The sequence below is a fragment of the Zalophus californianus genome, chromosome 4 (genome assembly GCF_009762305.2).
Source record: "Zalophus californianus isolate mZalCal1 chromosome 4, mZalCal1.pri.v2, whole genome shotgun sequence".
In the NCBI taxonomy this organism is placed as follows: Eukaryota; Metazoa; Chordata; class Mammalia; order Carnivora; family Otariidae; genus Zalophus; species Zalophus californianus.
Window position 1 is genome coordinate 6013392 of NC_045598.1, and position 22718 is coordinate 6036109.

Consider the following 22718-nt stretch of genomic DNA (forward strand, 5'->3'; position numbering starts at 1 on the left):
AGTATTCAAAACCCACAGAACAGGAGCCTCAATCAGCAAGCTGATTAGAAAGTAGGCATCAAATATTGGCATCAAACGAGATCAGTGAACTATTTTAAAAATACAAAACAAAACAAACTCTGGATGTTTTGACCTTTTCTGACCATCCAGCTATTTTGAGGCTCTAATCTGACAGTCTTCATAAACACCTGGAAAGAAGAACCTGCAGAGGTCCTGGGACCAACAATGAACATGTGGGAGTTCTGCAGAGATGAAGCCCAAACAGGAAAGGGTTCCGAGCTCTGCCACTAGCTGTGTTGATAACAGGCAAATTCTCTCTCTAAACCACAGTTTTCTCAGCTGCAGAAAGAGAAAATACAGAACCTATTTTGGAGAACAGTTTAGGATGAAAAGATACATGGTAATCATTGAGCAGGATTCCTGGAGCATAGGAAATGTTCCATCAAGGACAGGGGACTAAAAGAGGGTCAGGACTGAGCAACCTTCATGGGGAAACAGCACTAGTGCTAAGGAAAGCAAACAAGCTTCAGAGCACCACAGGAATGAAGTTTACCTGCAGTACTTACAAGACAGGAAGAAATGTGGGACTGAGAAGGGAAACCGAGAACCTGGTGACCTGCTGGGAACCGAGTGAAAATCTGAGTCTGGGAACTAGGAAATTGAGGAGAGAGTTAGCAACTGTACTGGGAAGAGGAGGAGCCTGAGCCAAGAGGTATGGGGTGCCTCTCCTCTGCACAGCAAGCAGCCTCTAAGCTTCCTCACCTGCAGCAGAGGGGCTAAAGTAGGTCATTTTCGGAATTTCAAAGTTTTTAACATTTCTTCTCTTTACAGAGATTTCTTTTAAGGTGAAATACTAAAGGATACTATTTTTTAATAAATAAATGGTAATATTAATACATTTAGTTAGAAAAATAGTGAAATAAACAATATAGCCAAACTGCCCAGGCCAAACCCTGCTACAGAGGCTGTACTGACACCCACTGATTAGCATCGTAATTTTCAGGTTTCTATGAAAACTGGAATAGTTTATGCCACAGGTTTTTAAAGACTGACTGATCTGAGAGAGATAGAGAGAGAGCGAGAGAGCGAGAGAGCATGCAAGAGTGAGTGGGGGCAGGGGCAGAGGAAGAGGGAAAGAATCTCAAGCAGACTCTTCGCAGAGCATGGAGCCTGACCCAGGGCTCAATCCTATAACCTGAGCTGAAATCAAGAGCCAGATACTTAACCGACTGAGCCACCCAGGCACCCCTATGCCACAGGTTTTTAAATATAATTACAGATAATCATCTATATAGCTAACATGTATATAAAACCTCACTTCCTAGAAACAAAATCTTTCCTCCTGCTTTTTGTGTGAGAGTCCAAGCAAAGGACATAGAGAAAGCAAGGCTGTCCTGGATCGAAGCTATGAGCCCTGTGTTCCTGAGGGAAGGCTGACTCCTTAGGACTGAGCACAACCAATCCCCTAATGATAAGACGCAGCTTAAAGATACAGAATGAGTAGAACTCTGGCCACAGAGAGAAAAACTACTGGTAGATGCATGAATCTAAATTGTTTATGCTGCTTTTATGAATGATCACAAGTGGAAATGGTTCAGGGCAACAAGTGGAAATTAAAACACTTTTTCATTTACTCCTGAGCATCCTCACAGACGTGACTACAGAAAAACAATACGTAAGGCTCTAACCTAGAGGGTGACAGAAAAAAACATATTCTATCTATCTCATGGAGATGTAGGCACTAGTGAACCCATTCATAAAAGCTAAAGTGACCTAGAAAGTATATGTGAAAGGCCGGCTATGAGTCAATTTTATCCAGATTCCTTCAGAAAGTTAATTTAAGAAAATAAATAAAAACAAAAACCTCAAGACCAGGGGTGTCTGGCTGGCTCAGTCAGAAGACCATGTGACTCTTGATCTCAGGGCTGCGAGTTCAAACCCCACGTTGGGCACTGAGATTACTTAAAAAACAAAAACAAAAACAGCCCCTCAAGAGCAGGTGCAAAGTATTAAGTGAAAACCATTTACAGAAACTGCTGTAAGTCCCACTACGTCGAGTACAGGTGCAGAAGTGACCACCCCCAATCTGAAGCTCAGTGCTTCAGCTCTAAAACCTCAGTGCTTTCTGACAAGTAATTTTAAGGTTGTGTAAAAAACAATACACTTACTCTTTTTGATCACAATGATAACGTAACAGAGTAAGGAAAATCAAAGAGGCATACACTGAAGCATGTGTGACTCCAGAGTACGGAACGCTTCTGACCGACTGCTCTTTCATCTGGAAACCTCAGCCAAGAACAGAGCTAGTGACTAAGAAAGAAGCAAAAAGACTCCAGGCAGTCATAGTAGTGCTCTCAAGCAATGGCTCTGGAGAACCTAGAAGGCCCTCACTCTGGGCCTTAGAAGCCTAGCTTCTGAAATTCTGCTTTTTCCAGTCAAACAAAGGGTCTTAAAAGAACAGATGAGATTGTATGCTTTCAAAGCAGCAGTGCTAGAAGACAGCCTGACTGTGGAAGACCCCAAAACCCGCAATGTATTATGCACACCAATAGTCACATAGTCTAACAGCTGCACATGATTTTGTGTGATGGCCACATAATGACTTAGAAGTAGCAAGTAAAGGCAGACTTGATTTAAGAACACATGAAAAGGTATATAGCTCGTTTCTGGGTGGGGGGAAAAAAAGGAGTAAAATGAAGAGTAACGTTCCTAAAAATGCTTGGATAACTGGTACTCCAAAGTCCTGGGGTGAGCTGGAATACACAGCTCAACAACTACTGTGGACGGGGAGAAGGCAGACCAACCAGTAGGCAGGGCAGCAGGAAGGGCAAGGGCAGGCAGTCCCGTGCAGTCACCTTAGAAGCCCAGCAAGTGATTGGCCATGGGGGTGTGTCAGCCTCCTGGGTAAGAGAGCTGGCCAGGGCAACATAGTTTGTCAGAATCTGGCAGAGCTGGGCTCAGGGCAGGGCTGTAGGGCTAGACTAGAAACCAGAACAGAAGGCAGAAACTTAAAAGAGCAATAGCTTCAAGGGCAACTGTGTCAGCCACACAAGACCTTGCCCCAAAGGCTCCACAGGGGCCCAGCTCAGTGGCCCTGATGTAGAGCTGAAGAAGAAATACCCCCCAAATCACTGGTCAGAATATATCAGTTAATCTGATAGTTATTCATGACAATTCTATTACCTGAATATGTTCTTTGTAAAAGGAAAGCCAGATACACTGTACCATATACATACAAATACTGTACTATTTTGTAAATCAAATATCCTCAGATGTACAGAAATATCACAGCCCCTACTAGAAATATTTTTATACTCTCAGAATTGACGTAAAAATAATAAACTGTTACAAAAGAATTCTACATAAGTACTCTAATTTATTTCAGTGACATATGATAAGAGTAAAATCCAACTGTGGCAGGCTATAAAATGACCCCCAGAAGATATCCACATCAAAACTCTGGAACAGACGAGACCTTAATTGGAAAAAGGGTCTTTGCAGATAGGATGAAGTTAATGATTCTGAGAGGAGGAGATAATTCTAGATTATTCAACTGGGCTCTATGTCCGATGGACAAGCATCCCTATGAAAGAGAAGCAGTGGAAAAAGAACAGAAAAGATGCAGACCCACAGAGGGGAAGGCAGTGTGAAGACAAGCGGAAAAAGATGCAGCCACAAACGAAGGAATGCCAGCAGCCATGGGAAGCTGGAAGAGGAATGATTCTCCTGAGGAGCCAGAGGAAGCATGGCACAGCGGACATGCTGATTTCATACTCCCCGCCTCCAGCACTGGGAGAGTACGCACTTCTGTTGTTTTAAGCCAGCAAGTTTGTGGTGATTTGTTACATCATCCACAGGAAACTAATACATCAACTTTCAAAGTCTGGGGGTAAAAAAGTGATCTAGGAGAGCTATAAAACAGTATCCCCAAGTATATTTCAAAACTAGTATAAGAAATATACATACTAGCTCAAATATAAACTTTAGTATTCTGTAGCATATTTTAGAACTAATGGTAACATATGAGCCCTGTTAAAACTCAGGGGCTTACTTTGTTCTAAGATTAAATACTTACTTAGATTATCAACACTTTTAACAAATGCCCTCCCACAAAGGCTTCCTAAAGAACAGGAACTGAATAATGTTTATTACTGAATAAATAAATGAATGAATGATTTTACTAAAGCTTCTTCTTAAATGTAAAAAAGCCAAGGGCTTTTATCCTGATTTGCTAAATACTTACTGTATTAATATTAATGCTTAATATAAGTTCATAGATGGGTAAAATTATGATTGATGTTAAGTGGACATTTTTCAAAACCCCATGTAATTCTCAAAACATTTACCATGGAAGAAAGAAATCACTTGAGAAAGAAGTTTCTTAAATTTTTAAAGGAACTTTCTAAATTTGCCAAACACAAGGAAAAGCCAAGTCAATTCCCCAGCCCCTGCTGAGTGCCTAGAAGAAAGGATGGAGATACACCAAGAGGCTAGAGCATGGATTTCTTTTTTTATTATTTATTTATTTATTTATTTATTTATTTATTTATTTAAGTACGTTCCATGCCCACCCTGGACCCCACTGCGGGGCTCAAACTCATGACCCTGAGATCAAGATCTGAGCTGAGACCAAGAGTTGGACACTCAATGGACTGAGCCACCCAGGTGCCCCAAGCATGAAGCATGAAGGATTTCTAATGGGCTGAAGAGCAAAGCCCCAAAACCGCAGATTCATGGATATTTCAAGAGGACTGCTATAAGGCACTGGCCTCAATTCTATTCTTTAAGTTTAAATTATTATGTATATAAATATATATGAGAGGGTGTGCTTATTAATCTGTAGGTGATATTCATACTTAAAGAATTGTTATGAAGATTAAGGGGCGCCTGGGTCGCTCAGTCGGATACACAGCCAGCTCTTTATTTCGGTCCAGGTGATGATCTCAGGGTCCTGAGATCGAGCCCCGCATTGGGCCCTGCACCCAGTGGGGAGTCTGCTAGAAATTCTCTCTCCCTCTCCCTCTTCCCCTCCCTCTGCTCACTCTTACTCTCTCTAAAATAAATACATCTTTAAAAAAAAATTGTTATGAAGACTAAATGAATTCATTCATAAAGATGCACTTACACTTTCACGTAGCATGTAAGTACTCAATCAACACATTTTAATTTTGTTGTTATTAATATTGCCTTTGTTACTAATGACATCAGGCAGCTGACTAATAGTTGATATCCAATAGAATGAAAACAGTGATAAGCGTAAGGACCTGTGCCTGGTTCAAAATTCAGTCAAAATGCTGAGGGTGGGAGAGAAATGGCTTAGCTAAGGCCAGTATACAGAGAGAAATAAAATGAAACAAGACAAAAACACAAGACAAAAAAAAATGTGTCGAGCACACACTCATAAAAGCTTAGATTGCATTAGGAAGATGAGGTTTTAGGAAAACTAAAGTGGTATTTCTTTGTCACCTTATGCTGATCAGATCTGGGGAATGTTGCTTCAGTGAAGGTGCCACATTTTTAAAAACATACAAAGCTGACCAGAAGAAGAAATAAAATGGTTATAATACATAAAATGGCTAACAGGATTACACCATGAACAAAACTCAAAAATGTTACCCTCAGTGTAAAGAAGCCAGTCACAAAAGGCCATATACTATATGATCCCATGTGTAGGAAATGTCCAGAACAGGCAAATCCATAGAGCTGGAAGGCAGACTAGTAATTACCAAGGATGGGGGAGGGGGAAACGGAAGGGTGACTACTAATGGGTACAGGGTTCTTTCTGGAATAACAAAACATTATACAATTGACTGTGGTGACGCTGCACAAAGGTGGCAATATAATAAAAGCCATTAAATGGGACACTTTAAATGGGTGAAATATATGAATTATATCTCAATAAAGCTATTCTAGAAAAAAGAAGGAAAATGAGAAAAGAGAAAAAAGAAAAGAAATGGCTAAAGAAACTTGAGAGTGGGGCGCCTGGGTGGCTCAGTCGTTGGGCGTCTGCCTTCGGCTCGGGTCATGATCTCAGGGTCCTGGGGTCGAGTCCCGCATCGGGCTCCCTGCTCCGCAGGAAGCCTGCTTTTCCCTCTCCCACTCCCCCTGCTTGTGTTCCTGCTCTCGCTGTCTCTCTCTCTCTGTCAGATAAATAAATAAAATCTTTAAAAAAAAAAAAAAAGAAAAAAGAAACTTGAGAGTGATTCATGTGGAAAAGCCAAGCAGGGCCACAATCATGAAGACCTGCATCAGGAGCATGACAAATGATAAACACTTAGAGTGATACTTTTCTGTTAAAATTATCAAAAACAGAGGCATCTGGGTGGCTCAGTCCCTTAAGCATCCGCCTTCAGCTCAGGTCATGATCTCGGGGTCCTGGGATCAAGCCTCAAGTCAGGCTCCCTGATCAGCGGGGAGTCTGCTTCTCCCTCTCCCTCTGCCCCCTCTCCCCACTTGTGCTCTCTGAAATAAATAAAATCTTAAAAAAAAACCCTATCAAATACAAAATCACTGCTGCAATAAGTCATAAAGGTACCATTACCAGAGGTTAACATAAGTGGCCTTTTATCTCCCCATCCACGCCTGAGAAACTTAGAGAATGCTCTCTGTTGTATTTATTAGTAAAAGAACAGAAGCAGAGCATAATGTTCAAATTTTTTTTTTTTTAAATTTTATTTATTTGACAGAGAGAGACACAGCGAAAGAGGGAACACAAGCAGGGGGAGTGGGAGAGGGAGAAGCAGGCTTCCCGCTGAGCAGGGAGCCCGACGCGGGGCTTGATCCCAGGACCCTGAGATCATGACCTGAGCCGAAGGCAGACGCTTAACGACTGAGTTACCCAGGCGCACCCATAATGTTCAATTTTGACTAAAGTTACAGATCACCTACAAAGGAACAAAATATCAAAGCATTAAATTTAAAAAGTCATCTTCATCCAAATGAGACGAAAAGAATAAATCATGTAATCTGTCAAAGTGTTGTGCCTGGAACTTTTGGGTTTTTTTGTTTTGGTTTTTCAGATTTTATTTTATTTTTTTAAAGAAAGACAGAGAGAGAGAGAATTCGAGAATGGGGAGAGGGGCAGAGGGGGAGGGGGAGGGAAAGGGGTGGAATCTCAAGCACACTCCGCACTGAGTGTGGAGCCCAAGCGGGGCTCGATCTCAGGACCCTGAGACCATGATCTGAGCCAAAACCAAGAGCTGGACACTCAACCAACTGAGCCACCCAAGTGCCCCTGCTTGAAACTTTTGAACAAAGTGAATTTATGAAGTTCTCAGCCCAAAGGGAGCCACAATGATAAATTTCTAAACACTTAAACAATTTTCAAAACCAAAGTTCAAAATGTTTCTAATTGGTCAAAGTACAATAAATAAAACCTCAACTTTATATATTATGCTGATAATCACTGAAAAGGCCTTGGTTATACTAGAAAATCACTGCATCCTCAATTATGCTCTAATTAACAATGTAATATGCTGTAGACTCCAATATCTTGATATAATATAAATAAAATACTAGCAGAGGTGCTTGCCAAGGCCGATTTACACAGGGTGCTATTCTGAAATTTATTGCATTTCTATAACAAGGAATCACACAGCCATATAAACTTTTCCCATTTCTCTTTTCAACAACAAATCAAAATCTTAGAGAAAAAAAACCCATCAATTCCTGCTATTTAATACTGACTAATCTGAATGGGGAATGGTAAAAAGAATTTAAGTAAGGGGGCACCTGGGTAGCTCAGCGGGTTAAGCATCTGCCTTCAGCTCAGGTCATGATCCCAGGGTCCTGGGTCCTGGGATCGAGCCCCACATCAGGCTCCCTGCTCACCGGACAGCCTGCTTCTCCCTCTCCCTCTACTCCCCTTCCCCCAACTTGTGCATGCGCATGTGTGCTTTCCCTCTCTCTCTTTCTCTAATAAATAAATACCTTATAATACCAAGTTCTGGGTGATCGAATGTGATCTGGGCTTGAACCTGATTTATTTATTCAATCATTCAACAAATACTTAGTGCCTCTCTACTAGGTACTAGGCATCGGGCTGAGGCTCAGAAAACAAAGATAAATTAATACCCAAAGGTTACCAAATAGTAATATTTATATATCAGAGATAAAAAAAAACTATTAAGCTTTTGGCAGTCTTGCATCCTTTGTTGAAGGAGATGTGGGTGTGCATAAATAAGTAAGCAAACAAATATATACTCTCTAGAATATGTAAAAAGCTTAATCCAAATGTCTAAAAGCCATCCATATTTCAAGGAATAAAACTGTCCAGACAGAAGTGAAATCTTTGCTGCCTGATTATAAATTTTACTTATATATAGTGAGCATATATATGTTTAGTGTTAGTGAGAGAAAGTAAACATAAAACTGCAAATAAGTTCTGAGAAAGAGAAGCCAAAAGAATTTGAATTTTATTAGGAAATAGGAAAGATACCTAAGCCCACAGAATGAAATCCAGTATCAACTTAGTAAAAAAAAAAGTCAGCATGATATTTTCTAAAAAACCATAGTCTCAAACTATAGGACTCTGTTTCTTTTTTTTTTTTTTTAAGATTTTATTTATTTATTTGACAGAGAGAGAGAGACAGTGAGAGAGGGAACACAAGCAGGGGGAGTGGGAGAGGGAGAAGGAAGCCCCCTGCCAAGCAAGGAGCCCAATGCAGGGCTCGATCCCAGGACCCTGGGATCATGACCTGAGCCGAAGGCAGATGCCCAACAACTGAGCCATGCAGGCGCCCCGGACTCTGTTAGTTTCTGAGCATAACTATAAAGATGGATTTTGTAAAAGGCCAAATAATTGCAAGCACTAAAGATGGCTGAATCCCATTAGAATATAGGCCATCTCCATGGTTTTTTTTTTTAAAGATTTTATTTATTTCTTTGATAGATAGAGAGAGAGAGCACAAGCAGGAGGAGCTGCAGGCAGAGGGAGAAGGACTCGATCCCAGGACCCTGAGATCATTACCCGAGCTGAAGGCAAACGCTTAACCGACTAAGCCACCCAGGTGCTCCAGGTCATCTCTATGTTATATAGCATTATGTTTACAAATTATACGTAAACCAAAAGTACACAGACAAACCTCACAGAAACTGTACATGAAGAAACACATACCTGAACAGTACACAAAGACACATTTCTAAAATCTTCTAGAGGAAGCACCACTACTTTGTCATATTATAACATAAAATTACAAATAGAATAATTTTACATTAATAGGTGTGTTCACAATTTAAGGTAGTAAAATACAACATATCTTTGCCAACATACATTAAGGAGTACACTCCCATCACTAAGAACACCCTCCTCTTCCAACAAGAGAGGCCAACACGTTTATCACATCATCTTCCTCTACATCAATACAAGTTTTTTGTTTTTTGGTTTTTTTACTTATGAAGTAAAAAGATAAATACATTTTTAACATAAATGATACAACTGTGTCCCTAACCATTCTGCAAGTTCACCACTGGACCAGACACAGTAAGTCATGTGGCCATGAAAATAAGATACATCAACTGCTACTGTATTTCTCCAACAACAGCTATGGTATTAAGAATGTACACATGTGGCTCAAGTGTTATATAACCGGAGGACCATCTACATTGGATTAAAATGGACTAAAGACTCCAAACAGGGATGCCTGGGTGGCTCAGTCGGTTAGGCGTCTGCCTTTGGCTCAAGTCATGATTCCAAAGTCCTGGGATCAAGTCCCGCATCAGGCTCCCTATGGGAGCCTGCTTTTCCCTGTCTTTAGCTCCTCCTGCTTGTGCTCTCTCTCTCTCTCTCTCATAAAGATGAAAAAAAAAAAAAAAAAGACTCCAAACAAAAGGCAGAGCTTGCCAGACTAGATTAAAAAGTCAGAAACAACTAAAGAACTAAAGGACACAAGAGATGTTCTTTAAATACAAACAAAAAGCAAGATTCAAAGAAGCTGGAAGAAGATGTATCATGTGAACAAGCATAAGAAAGCTAGAGTAGTTATGTTAATATCAAACAACACAGAGTTCAAGACAAAGAGAGGGTCATTCCAAAAAGGTAAAAGAGCTAATATACAGATAAAGGTAAATAGTATGTGCATGTGCCTAATGATATAACTGCCAAATATATGAAGCAAAAGCAAACAAAACCAAAAGGGGAAATACCCAAATCCACAATCACAGTTGAAGACTTTAATACAACTCTCTCAGCAACTGAAAATACTAGATAAAAAAAATTAGTAGGACATAGAAGATCTAAGAAATAATAACCACCACTTTAAGGAAACCAACAATTACATAATAGTGCACTCAGTAATTGCTGAATATAAACTCATTACAAGTGCACATGGAATATTCAGCAAGATAAACCACATGTTGAGCCAAGAAACAAATCTCAATAGATTTAAAAAAATTGAAATCTTATTGGGTATCTCTGACCACAAAAGAACTAAATCAAAAATCAGTATCATTTCAAAACAAAAGGGTGGGGGAGGGAGAGAGAGTGTACACAAGAGAGATCTCAACTATCTGGTAATTAAGCAAATTAATACTAAACATAGGTAAAAGAAATTTCAAAAAATTTTTTTGATATTTTTAACATGATGATAATGAAAGAAGAGCAAATCAAAATTTGTGATAAAATCAATTATCTAAGCTCCTACTTTTGGAAGGTAGGAAGAAAATGATCAAATTAACCCAAAATAAATAGAAAAAAATAATAAAAATAAGATTGGAGATCAATGAGATAGAAAACAGAAAATCAGGGGCACCTGGGTAGCTCAGTCAGTTAAGCATCTGACTCCTGGTTTTCACTCAGGTCATGATCTCAGGGTTGTGATTGTGATTTCGAGCCCCAAGTCGGGCTCTGTGCTCAGCGCAGAGTCTGCTTAAGACTGTCTCTCCCTCTCCCTCTGCCCCTCCCCTTTGTGCGTGTAAGCACACACATACATGTTCTCTCTCTCTCAAATTCTTAAAAATAAAAAAGAAAAAAGAAAAAAAATCAATGAAACCAAATGTTAGCTATCTGAAATAATCAATAATGTTTATAAACCTCTACTTAGACTGATTGAGAGGACACAAATCACCAATATTAGGAATAAAAGAAGGGTCAAAATTACAAATCCTATAGATGTTAAAAAAGTAACACAGGATAATTTGACATTTTTACCAAAAATTTGATAACCTGGATTAAATGGACAAAAAGTTTAAAATCACAGATCAGCAAATTACCAAAATTGACCCATGAAGAAATATAAATAGGTCTATGTCTATTTGTAATTTTAAACTTTCCATTAAAAAAATATTTAGTTCCAGATGGCATCACTGTAAAATCTATCAAATATTTAACAACGCACACACACACACACACACACACACACACAGACACCAATCCTTTACAAACTCTTTTTTAAGATTTATTTATTTACAGGGTGCCTGAGTAGCTCAGGTGGTTAAGCATCTGCCTTCAGCTCAGGTCATGATCCCACAGTTCTGGGATCAAGCCCTGCACTGGGCTCCCTGCTCAGCGGGAAGTCTGCTTCTCCCTCTCCCTCTGTCACTGCCCCCTCCCACTGTGTTCTCCCTCTCTCTCTTGCTCTCTCTCTCTCAAATAAAATCTTTTTTAAAAAACGATTTATTTACAAAGAAAGACTACAGCTCAAGATCCCTTGTAAATACAAATGTAAAAGTTCTTAAAAAAATATAAGCATACTGAATCCAGCAGTACATAATGACTAAGTAGAATTTATCCTAGGAATGCATACTTGTTTTAACATTTGAAATTAATCAACATAATTCACCAAATTAACAAAATACAGTATAACAAGCATATGATCATCTCATTAGTTACACAAAAAAACCAGCATCTGACAAAATTAAATGCCCATTCATGATAAAAAACAAACTTTGATATAAAGGAGAACATTCTCAACTTGATTAACAACAACTACCCTACGCTGCACCTATTAGTGAATGGCTAAATGTGTTCTCCCTAAAATGAGAAATAAGACAAAGATGTCCACTCTCATTGTTTCTATTCAACACTGTACTACAGGTCCAAGCAAGTGCAATGAAGTACGAGAAAGACACAAAATGCATAAACCAGAAAGAAAGAGGTAAAACTGTCTTTATTTGCAGGTGATATGATTGTGTACACACAAATCCTAAGAAACCAACCAGAAAGCTACTGGAAATTAACAGGAAGAACAGGCACAAGTCAGCACATTAAAACTGTTCCTATTTCTATCCTATCAATGAATTATTTAGAAACTGAAATTAAAAATATAATTTTAGGGGTGCCAGGGTGACTCAGTCAGGTCATGAGCAACATTTGTTGAAAACAAACTTTTCTCATTTACTTCGGCTCTGGTCATGATCTCAGGGTCCTGGGATCAGACCCTGTGTTGGGCTCCCCACTCAGCAGGGAATCTGCTTGTCCCTCTGCGCCCATCCCTGCTCATGCCCCTCTCTCTCTCTAATAATCTTTTTAAAAAATAAAAAATAAAAATTTTATTAACAACCGAAACTTCAAACAGTTCAAACAGTAATTACTTAGGGATAAATTTAACAAAATATGTGTACGACCTGTACACTGAAAACTATAAAATCTTACTTAAAAAAAATTAGTGAGACCTCTTTTAAAAATGAAGGTATGTGGGGTGCCTGGTGGGCTAAGCTGGTGGATGGTACAACTCTTGATCTTGGGGTTGTGAATTTGAGCCCCACGCTGGATGTAGAGTTTTTTGTTTTGTTTTTTTTAAAGAAAGGGAAAGAGGGGACACGGTGTGCAGAGAAAGAGGCAGAGAGAGAATCTTAAGCAAGTTCCACACCCAGCACAGAGCCCAAGAGCAGGACTCGATTTCATGACCCTGAGACCTGAGCGGAAATCAAGAGTCAAACACTTAACTGACTAAGCCACCCAGGTGCCCTGAGATTACTTAAATAAAAAATTTTTTAAAAATGAAGATATGTTTCATGTTCTGGATTCGATATTGTTAAGATGTCAACCAATTCTTCCTAACTTGATCAACAGACTCTATGCAATCCCAATGAAAATACCATCAAGCCTTTTTAAAAACAGAAATGGCAAGCTGATTCTAAAATTTATATGGAAATGCAAATGACCTAAAATAACCAAAACAATCTTTAAAAACTAGTAAAAAGTAGGAAGACTTACACTACCTGAGTTCCAATAAAGCTACAGTATTCAAGGGGCACCTGGGTGGCTCAGCTGATTGAGCATCAGACTCCTGATTTTGGCTCAGGTCATGATCTCAGGGTTGAGAGATACGGAGCCTGGCGGGGAGCCTGCTTGTCATTCTCCCTCTCCCTCGGCCCCTCCTCCAACCCCTCCCACCAGTGGCCCTCAGGCACAGGCTCTCGTGCTTGCTCACTCTCTCAAAAACAACAGCAAAGCTACAATACTCAAAATCCTGAGGTACTGGTGAAAAGACAGATATTACATTAGTGAAACAGAAGAGAATCCAGAAAAAGACTCAAACTGCTATATGCTTATATGGCAGTTGATGTTCAATAAAGGCATCAAGGCAAGGAAATGAGAAAAGTCTGTTTTCAACAAATGTTGCTCCAACAACTGGCACCTGTGTAGAAAAGAATGAACTTCCACCCATATCTCACATCACATACAAAATTAATTTGAAAAGAATCACAGACCTGAAGGCAAGAACTAAAACATCAAGAAAGCACAGAAACGATCCATGTTATCATGGGGTGATCAAAGAAACTCTCACAAAAGGAAAATGATACACTGGACTTTAGGAAAATTAAACATTTTGCTCTCTAAAAGACACCATTACAGAAAAACAGAGGAAATATTTGTAAATACATGTATCAAAGATATTGCATCTGCAATATAAAAACAACTCTTACAACTAAATAATTATACTGAAACAATTCCATTTTTAAAATTGGGCAAAAGATACTTTACAAAAGAAGACATACAAATGAGCAATAAGACATGAAAAGATGCTCAATATGACAGGGATTTCAAATTAAAACCTCACTGAATGAGATACAGACAGACATCGTTAGTAATGTCAAATGCTGAGGAATCTTTACCAACAAATCTCAATGGGATATCACTACACACCCATTAAAATCACTAAAATGAAAAAGACTGACAACATGAAGTCTTGTTGAGGATGCTGAAGCACTGAAATTCTAACATACTACTGATGGGAATGTAAAATGGTATGGCCACTTGGAAACATGTTTGACAGTTTCTTAAAAAGCTACCTGCATACATACAATCCTGCCATTTCACTCCTTAGGTGTATTTACCCAAGAGCAATGATAATACACATCAACACAAAGACTGAGTAACAATGTTCATAACACCTTTACTATAATTGCCAAAAGCCTGGAAACAACACAAGTGTCCATCACCAGGTGAATGGATAAAATACTGTGAATATCCATACATGAGAATATTACTCAGCATTAAAAAAGGACTATTGATAATGCAACAGCAGAAATCTATCTCAAAATTATTACACTGAAAAAAGCCAGACCCAAAAGATTACGTAAGATATTCCATTCATACAACATTCTAGAAAATGCAAACCAATCCATGATGTGAGAAAACATATCAATGGTTGTCTGAGGCTAGAAGCAGCAAGGGATTATAAAAGTTCATGAGGAAACTGTGGGGAATTTGGAAATATTTTGTATTTTGATCATTGTAGTAGTTTCATTGGTATATACATCTGAAAAAAACCATCAAACTGTATATACTTTAAATCAGAGCAGCTTATTATACATAAAGTATACCCCATATGTTGTTTTAAAACTTACACACTAAAAATCTCATTTGTGAATAATGAAAAAGAAACTGAGTCAAAACGAGCAATGTAGAAGAGCTTCTATTTAAAAATTGGTATTAAGAATTAACAACTCAAAAATTTCTATTCGAGATGGCAGTTTTAAAGATCAAACTATTTATTTAAATGCATTTAAATTTAAACAGTCCTACTCAGATTGTTAAACACTATAATGTGGCTGTACTGTAGAATTTCATACACTTTAAATTTCTGTCCTGTTGTGAGAAACAGGAAATAGACACAGGTTTATTATAAACTGAGAAATGCCTAAAACCTTGTTTTGACTCTAAGAAAAAAAATAAATAGTTCTCACATGACAATGTATTTATCTTTTAAATTTATTACTTAACACAGCTTGAAACCATCATTACTCCAAGGAAGTTGAAATAAACATTAACTTCTTATAAGATTTTTCAATTCACTTCCCTTTTCATTAAAGAAAGTACCTACAACTCAAACTCTGTAAGCCAGTAAAACAATGAAGTAGAAAAATTAAAACAGCCACTAAACTTTTCCATTCATCACAAAATGTACACACAACTCAGTCCTTTGGTGGCTAAACGCACTTGGATTGCATAACCCAAGCAAGACACTTGAGCCATCTTGGACACGCCTAGGCAGGAAAATTTCAAATGATGGGAAGGCAGCTTCACAGAAATAAAAACTCATAAAACCAAAAGCCCTCTGGCAATGCTTAAGAAAACTTCAGAAGGAACTTGCTACAAAGGACCATGGGCAAAAATAGCCCAAATTATTTCTGTATAGAAGTATGTTCTACAGAATCCTTAGAGGGGTTGAAATAAAGAGAACAAATCAGATCAATTCAGTAAAGTGCCAAAAATAGATATTTAATTAAATACGGCAACATCTTTATTATTTAAAAATTCAACTGATCAGCATGGTCGTGAAGGGGAAATTTTTTCATAAAGCTTTTATGCAAAAAACTCCACAGAAGACAAGCCCGTATCAAAGAGTTACTCTGAATAAACACACACTTTTTAGGGTATTTTGAATTCACAGACATTCACACCACTCATACCATTCCCACTGTCTACAGATTCACCGATCTGAGTCTCTGATTCCTCATCAATAAAATACTCTCACAGGTCCCTTCTGGCTCAATAATGTATACTCAGAATAAAGACCCTTTATAAAAACAAAAACTCTAAGTATGGAAGAGACGAGAAAGTAAAAGAAATAAGTGTATGGGAATGTAAAAAATCATCCAGTTATTTAGCACACGGCCCAATCTCAGCAAGATTACTCAGTCTCTAACACATAAGAGACTATTATCATGTCATGTAATACTCAGGAAACACAACTAGACCAGGAATGCAAATCAGCCATATCCACATGCCTCCCTGAAAGCAAGCTGGAGTAGAAAAGTCCCTAAATTGGGAATCTGGGTTATTTTCTATCCTCCATCATGAACTTTTTGGATTGTTGGCATTCAACAATCATCTGGCCTTTCTGAGCCTTAGATTATTATCTATTTAGAGACTGAACAGATGATCTCAAAAGTCCCTTCCAACTACAGTGACCTCTCAAGAAAAATGAAAAACAAAAAGAGTGCTTAAATTACATTTAGTTAGTCATTAGGAGTTGCTGAGCCTTGTGCTCAGTATCCTATGTAAATATATATAACTTTATTAGTACATCAGTAATGCATAGAAACCCATTATTACTTCATCAGATTTGATGGTTTCACATTAGTAACCACACAGAGAAGAATTATTTCAAGAAACTTTAGAATACATTAATTTTCCTACACAGACCTATAGGATATATTTTAATGTCAAAAAGGAATGTCCAAAAAAAGTAAACGGGTTTCAGTGATCATTCTATTTATAGCAATTTGAGTTTTGTTCTTCTGAGCTGCTGTGTGTGTTACAGGATTAGAGCAGATGAGTAATCCTGAAGGATGCCATACAACCAACTCAGTGCTGTTAGGCTCACTTGGTACATTTTACTTTATGTTTTTTTAAGGATTATTATTTTTAAAACTCAATTTTGTTGTATAATCATGTGAAATATTTACATGGCTCCAAAGCCACATCTATAAAAAAACTAATTTGTTCCAGGAAGTCTGGCTTCTCTATTCCTCCACACACTTTCAAATTCACAGTCTCAGAGACAGAGAAGAAGGCAAAAGGTATGGACGCTAGATTCACACCTTGAGTGTATGACCTTGGCTTGTGATTTAATCGCTCCAAACTTATTTCCTCACATCTACAATGGTGATAATAATAAAACTTACTTCAGAGGGACATTGTGAGAATTAAGTAAGATCATCTGTTAACAGTGGTTGGCTTTGTGGGATCTTGGTGAAGATCAACCACTACCATCAGGCTCTCATTTGAGGCTCAACACAATCCTGAGGTACAGACACAGATGAGGAAATGAACCTAGAGGCGCCACATCACTGGATCAAGGTTGTGGGGCCCAAAGCCAAGACCACAGCCCATCTTTCAATCCCAGCACTATACCACAGTACTCACTCCTAAGATTCCGGGCTCCTTCATGTTCCATACTCATCGCATACTCCCTACAGCTAGCACAAGGGATAAAGAACTTTGTTCCCACCCAGGACAACTTCAAAAGACTCACTGTATTCAGTGCATTGAGGGTAGTGTCATCCCGAGATGCTGCAACACAGCCATCTTCTGTGGAACCTCCATCACACATCCCTGCGAATGCTGCCATGCTCCTTGGAGGACAAAAAGGAAAAACATCAGCAAAGAAATTTTAACCCTCGGTTTTCAGAGTACATTTTCAGCCCAAACCAAATTCCATTACTATATGCATGATAAGCCAGAGTTCTCAGTCCTGTTTCTGCTTTTCTTAAAAAAATAAAATAAAATAAAATAAAATAAAAAACCGTTTTTAGGGGAACCTGGGTGGCCAGTTAGTTAAGCAGCCAACTCTTGATTTTAGCTCAGGTCATGATCTCAGGGTCTTGAGATTGAGCACAGGCTCCACACCGAGCACAGTGTCTGCTTGAGATTCTCTCTCTCCCCCTCTGCCCCTCCCCTCACTTGCATGCTCATGCACACTCTCTCTCTGAAATAAATAAATAAAATCTTAAAAAAAAAATTTTTAGGAGCACCTGCGTGGCTCAATTAGTTAAGCATCTGACTTTTTTTTTTTTTCCTTATTTATTTGTCAGAGAGAACAAGCAGGGGGAGTGGCAGGCAGAGGGAGAAGCAGGCTCCCCTCCCCGACCAAGGAGCCCGATGCAGAACTCAATCCCAGGGCCCTGGGATCATGACCTGAGCCGAAGGCAGACGCTTAACCAACTGAGCCAACCCTAAGGATCTGACTCTTGATTTTGGTTCAGGTCATGATCTCAGGGTCTTGAGAGCTGGGTGTGGAGCCTGCTTAAGATTCTCTTTCTCAAAAAAAATTTAAGATCCTCTACAGTTCACCCTTCACTCAGTCACAAAGGAAAATGTTTCACTTACTCCAGTCCAGTTGTGTTATTTCTTCCCATGCTTTACCAGTACTCAGATTTTAGTTTTGAAGGCATGAATAAGCTAAAACAATGTGCCACGACAGTTGGCTAGAATACAATCTTTTGAAAGAAAGATTATAATCTTTTTGAAAGAAAGATCTTTTGAAAAAATTAAATCCTCTGAAACTTTGCTTAATTCCTTTCATGCTATACATCAACTAACCTTAAGTGAGTTAAAAGCGGGAAAGGGGATGAAAAGAATTCTTAGTGGCCGCTCATGGACTACACTGAGGCAGCCCTGTCTCTGCTGTGTACCTCTACGCACAGCACAGCTGACCACAGGATTAAAGCTCAGTTACCAGGGCCTGCCATGGTGCATGCTGCTGACATTGCGGTGAGTCCCAGAGACCACTGCAGACGCAGGAAGGCTCTTTGCCTGCACTGTGACGAGCAGGGAAAGATTTAAACTTATCTTTTATATTTTAGGCATTTGTAGGTTAACAAGTTCTCATGTAGGTAAGCCACAAAAACACCAAGCTTGGGTCAGGCATCAATGAACAGCCTAAAGTAGAGAAATCTGTAATGGGATTTTAAAACGGGTTAAATGACCCAATCATTCAACCTGTATTTAGAAGTGTTGATAATTGCATGTATGGCTTAAGATATTTCCCTTCTGAAGAGTTCTAAAATCTGCTGTGGGGCAAAGATTGAGAAAAAAAAAAAAAGTGACTTTACCATGGTAAACTTTTTCTCTGACATGAAAACTCAGAGCTCTGATTACAGAGGGTATAAGAAAACATAAAGTGAGAGAATGTTCAATGTATAAATAAAATTTCAGGCGAAAGGAGAAAGTTTATTGCCTCCTAATCAATTCAGATGGCCTAAATCAGAGGGCAGAATGGGGAGAATTCCTATTACCTTGCTGCCCTCAAGTACATAAGGAGGTCACAGTCATTAACTCCAGGCATCCAGACCAGTTCCTCATGTTGGGTCACAGTGTCACCATCTGGAGAAGGGAACGGTTGCAATTCAGGAAGTTTGGCCTGTAAGACAGGGATGAAAAAGTCACAATCAAGGAGCATTTAAAGAGCTGCCTCAACAGGCAGGCCCTGGGAACAGACGCACTAGTTACTGAACCTCTTTCTTTAGGCAGGACTGAAATAACAGAAACAACTGTGAGTCACTGAAACCAGCCTGTAGCACGTTTCAGGATCATTTCACCATAGAAGATTTCACAATGGACTGCTTAATCTCTACGTAAGGAGCAGCGAACAGTGTCAAAATAAACCAGTGCCAGCATGATCCAAAGAGTAAAACAAAAATGGATGCATGTGAATAAAAGAAATTAGGGGGGGAAAAAAACCCCTCAGGACAGAATAGTTCCTTGATAAAGAAGGGAAAAACACACACATTTCCAATATTACAAGTTTACAAAGAGACAGATATAAATAATGAAACCTCACCTAAGGATATTTGCTAAAATACCTAACAAGCTATCCTATTAAGTTAAGCTACTCTCAAGAGAGTCAATAACTACAGTATTATCAAGGTAAACATTAAAAAAAGACACAGAATGGGAGTTAACATTAAAAACACAGCTGAACTAAATGATGGTGTCAGAAATCAGACCAGCAGTAGCTTCAGGAGGAGTAGACTGCTTGTGAAGGGCCAGGAAGGAGCTTTCAGAGACAAGAGAAATGCTGCACCTTGATATGAACTGTTACAGCAGACTCAACAGTCTACATTAAGATATGAACAAGTTCACTGTATATCAAGTACACCTCAATAAATTTTTTTAAAAATATTTGAACGACAGTGCTCAACAACCAAGATTCTAAGTCACCTCTGGGTTAGAGATCCAAATACCCCTAGCATGTTCTCATCCTCACTCTGCTGGGGCCGAGCAAGAGTCAAGCATGTACTACGACTACCACAACCATCAGAGGCCTATAAAGCCAAGCATCTGCAAAACACACATGTTCCTATTGTCTCAGATGATGAACACGGACACATCTGTCAAATGTTTTAAACAGCTACAGTTAAAAAGCTCCAGTGCCCACAGAAACCAGGCAAAAAAATTAAATGAAGCAAGGAGAGGGTAAGGCAGCATTGTCCAACAGAAATAAAATGAGAGCTACACGTTTCATTTTAAACATTCTAGTATCTGCATGAAGTAAAACATTACCTCCCCGTCTGACCTAGCCACATTTCAAGTGCTCACAGCCACCTGTGGCAGTGGCTCCTGTCCTGGGCACACAGGTATCAGGTGCTAAGGAGTGAAGGGAACCAGGGTGTAATGGAGAGAGTGCTGCCCTGTCCAGGAAAAGCAACCAGGCAAGAATGAGAACCAGTACTTGTATATCCCCTGATTTTTTTCCAAAGTCCAGAAATTTTGACTTTTTAAAATAATCTTGCGGCAAAACATAACATTAGCAGACCATGTGGTCTTAGGGCTACTAGTCTGCCTCACAGGAGATCTGATACCTCTAAATGTGTACCAAGCACTGACTTTCTCCAAACAAGGATGCTCTTCTTTAATTTAGTATTGACTTTTATAACATTTAATTGGGAGCCTCAATGAGTTCTGCTTAAGACATAGTAACCATATTGGAATAAAATTTAAAACACAAGAGATATTTGCATCAAAAGGCCTTTTCTGACCTTTGTACAGAGTTCTGCTTCCCCAGCACCAAGTACAGTACCTGGTGTAGTAGCTCTCCAATGGCTGTTTGTTAAATTAGTTAAAAAGTACTATTAACTGTGGGAGAGGACAAATCCTCCCCGGTCAAGAGAAAAATAAGCTGGAAATATTTAGACAGTTCATAGAAAAAGAAATGCAAATGACTCTTAATGATAAGAAAACATGGTCAACCTTGCTGATAAGAAAAAGGCAAATCAATGACACTGAAATACCATTTCTCATCTGTCAGAATGACATAAATCCCAAAGTGTGACAATATACAAGGCTCTTGGATTAGTACTTGCGTGAGCTCCTAGCACAAATGCAAAAATGGTACAATGTCTAACAGAGGGGCATTTTGTAATGTCCTCACATTTCCACGTGCACCTGCCCTTTAAGCCAGCCATCCCCCTTCTGGGAATATATTTCAAAGATACATTGGCAAAAATATAAAAATCTGTATGCTCAGGCCATTCACTACAGCATTACTTGTAATAGCACATGACTGGAAGCAACTTAAATGCCCAACAATAGGAACTGTAAGAATAAACTATTCCATCCCCGCAATGGAGTTCAGGAAGTGGGAGAAGGAAATGAGGAGGCACTTTACACACTACTATGGAGGGAACAGCAGGATACATTATTAAAAGATAAAAGGAAGTTGGTAAAATGTGTATATCATGCTACCACTAATCTAAGAACAGAGGGTTGGGGAATAAAAATAAGGATAAATCAAAACAACAATTATCCATCAGGGAGAGAAGGAAAATGTGGAAGGGACAGAGATAGCAGATTTTTTTGAGCACACTTCTTCCTTTGTATGTTTGGAGTTATGTGAATAACTTTATGTAACTATAAAAACAAAATGAAATTTAAAGAACAACAATCTCTTAAAAACCCTAAAGCAAAGGGAAATAAATGTACTAACTATATATTGAGTTGGTTCCTCTCTAGGAATTATTTCAACTAACTTTAAAACACATATTAATTTGCCTATAAGGCCCTAGTGGGATATATTCTAAGAACAACAACAAAAATTTTAATAGTAAGCTGTTTTCAATAACCATAGTATTTGTAGCAGTGTTAAGTACTATTATTCTGCACTATTATATATGTATTATGGGATTAAAGCAAATGAATAATTATATTGGAGTCATCTGAAAATGGGATTTAAGACATGGGGAAAAGATACAGATATAAAAGGAAAGAAAGATAGGATTAAATATAAAACCCAGATAAAAATTTGAATTGGAATTAGAAAGAATCTGCAATATATTTTATCTTCAATAAAAGGGGGGGCCATATTTCCTAACCTGTTCCCTGAAAAGGCCTAGGAATAGTAACCAACCGAGTAACAATGAACACCCAGAACCCAGTCAAAAAATGTCACTTCCCAATAAAACAATAAGGGCTCCTATGAGATAAGTTTAGTTCTAGATCAAGGGCAGGGAATATATAAGATGAGACATTAAAATCATGTTACAGCAGTTAAAAGAACCCTACCAAGAATCCCTGGGGTCCGTCCAGTCAAAGGACACAGAAGACGGCAGGAAGAGGCACCCCACCAGCCCCAAATGGGTAACCTCATCATCAGTGAGAGTAAGGACAACTGGCTAGCAGGTAACAAATAATTTAAAATCCACTGGTGACTGCGGGAACATGTTGGGAAACCAACCTAATATTTTTGAAAACTGGTGAACAGAAGGAAGGAATTGAGCGTTTATCTTGCCTTTCCTCTGTGCTTCTGATAATCAAATAGTTGGGGTGGTAA

At 38.8% G+C, this 22718-nt stretch overlaps 1 protein-coding gene across 7 annotated transcripts in view; it reads right to left on the reverse strand.

Annotated features, from left to right (window-relative positions):
* RERE (arginine-glutamic acid dipeptide repeats) overlaps positions 1-22718 on the reverse strand; it is a 418893-nt gene that overhangs the window by 102654 nt on the left and 293521 nt on the right. For all 7 annotated transcript variants that reach the window (XM_027580026.2, XM_027579626.2, XM_027579705.2 and 4 more), the window contains 2 exons: positions 19186-19310; positions 17424-17523 (listed from right to left, as the gene is read on the reverse strand). In XM_027580026.2, the coding sequence (XP_027435827.1) occupies positions 17424-17523; positions 19186-19310 (225 nt within the window). The remainder of the gene's footprint in view (positions 1-17423; positions 17524-19185; positions 19311-22718) is intronic.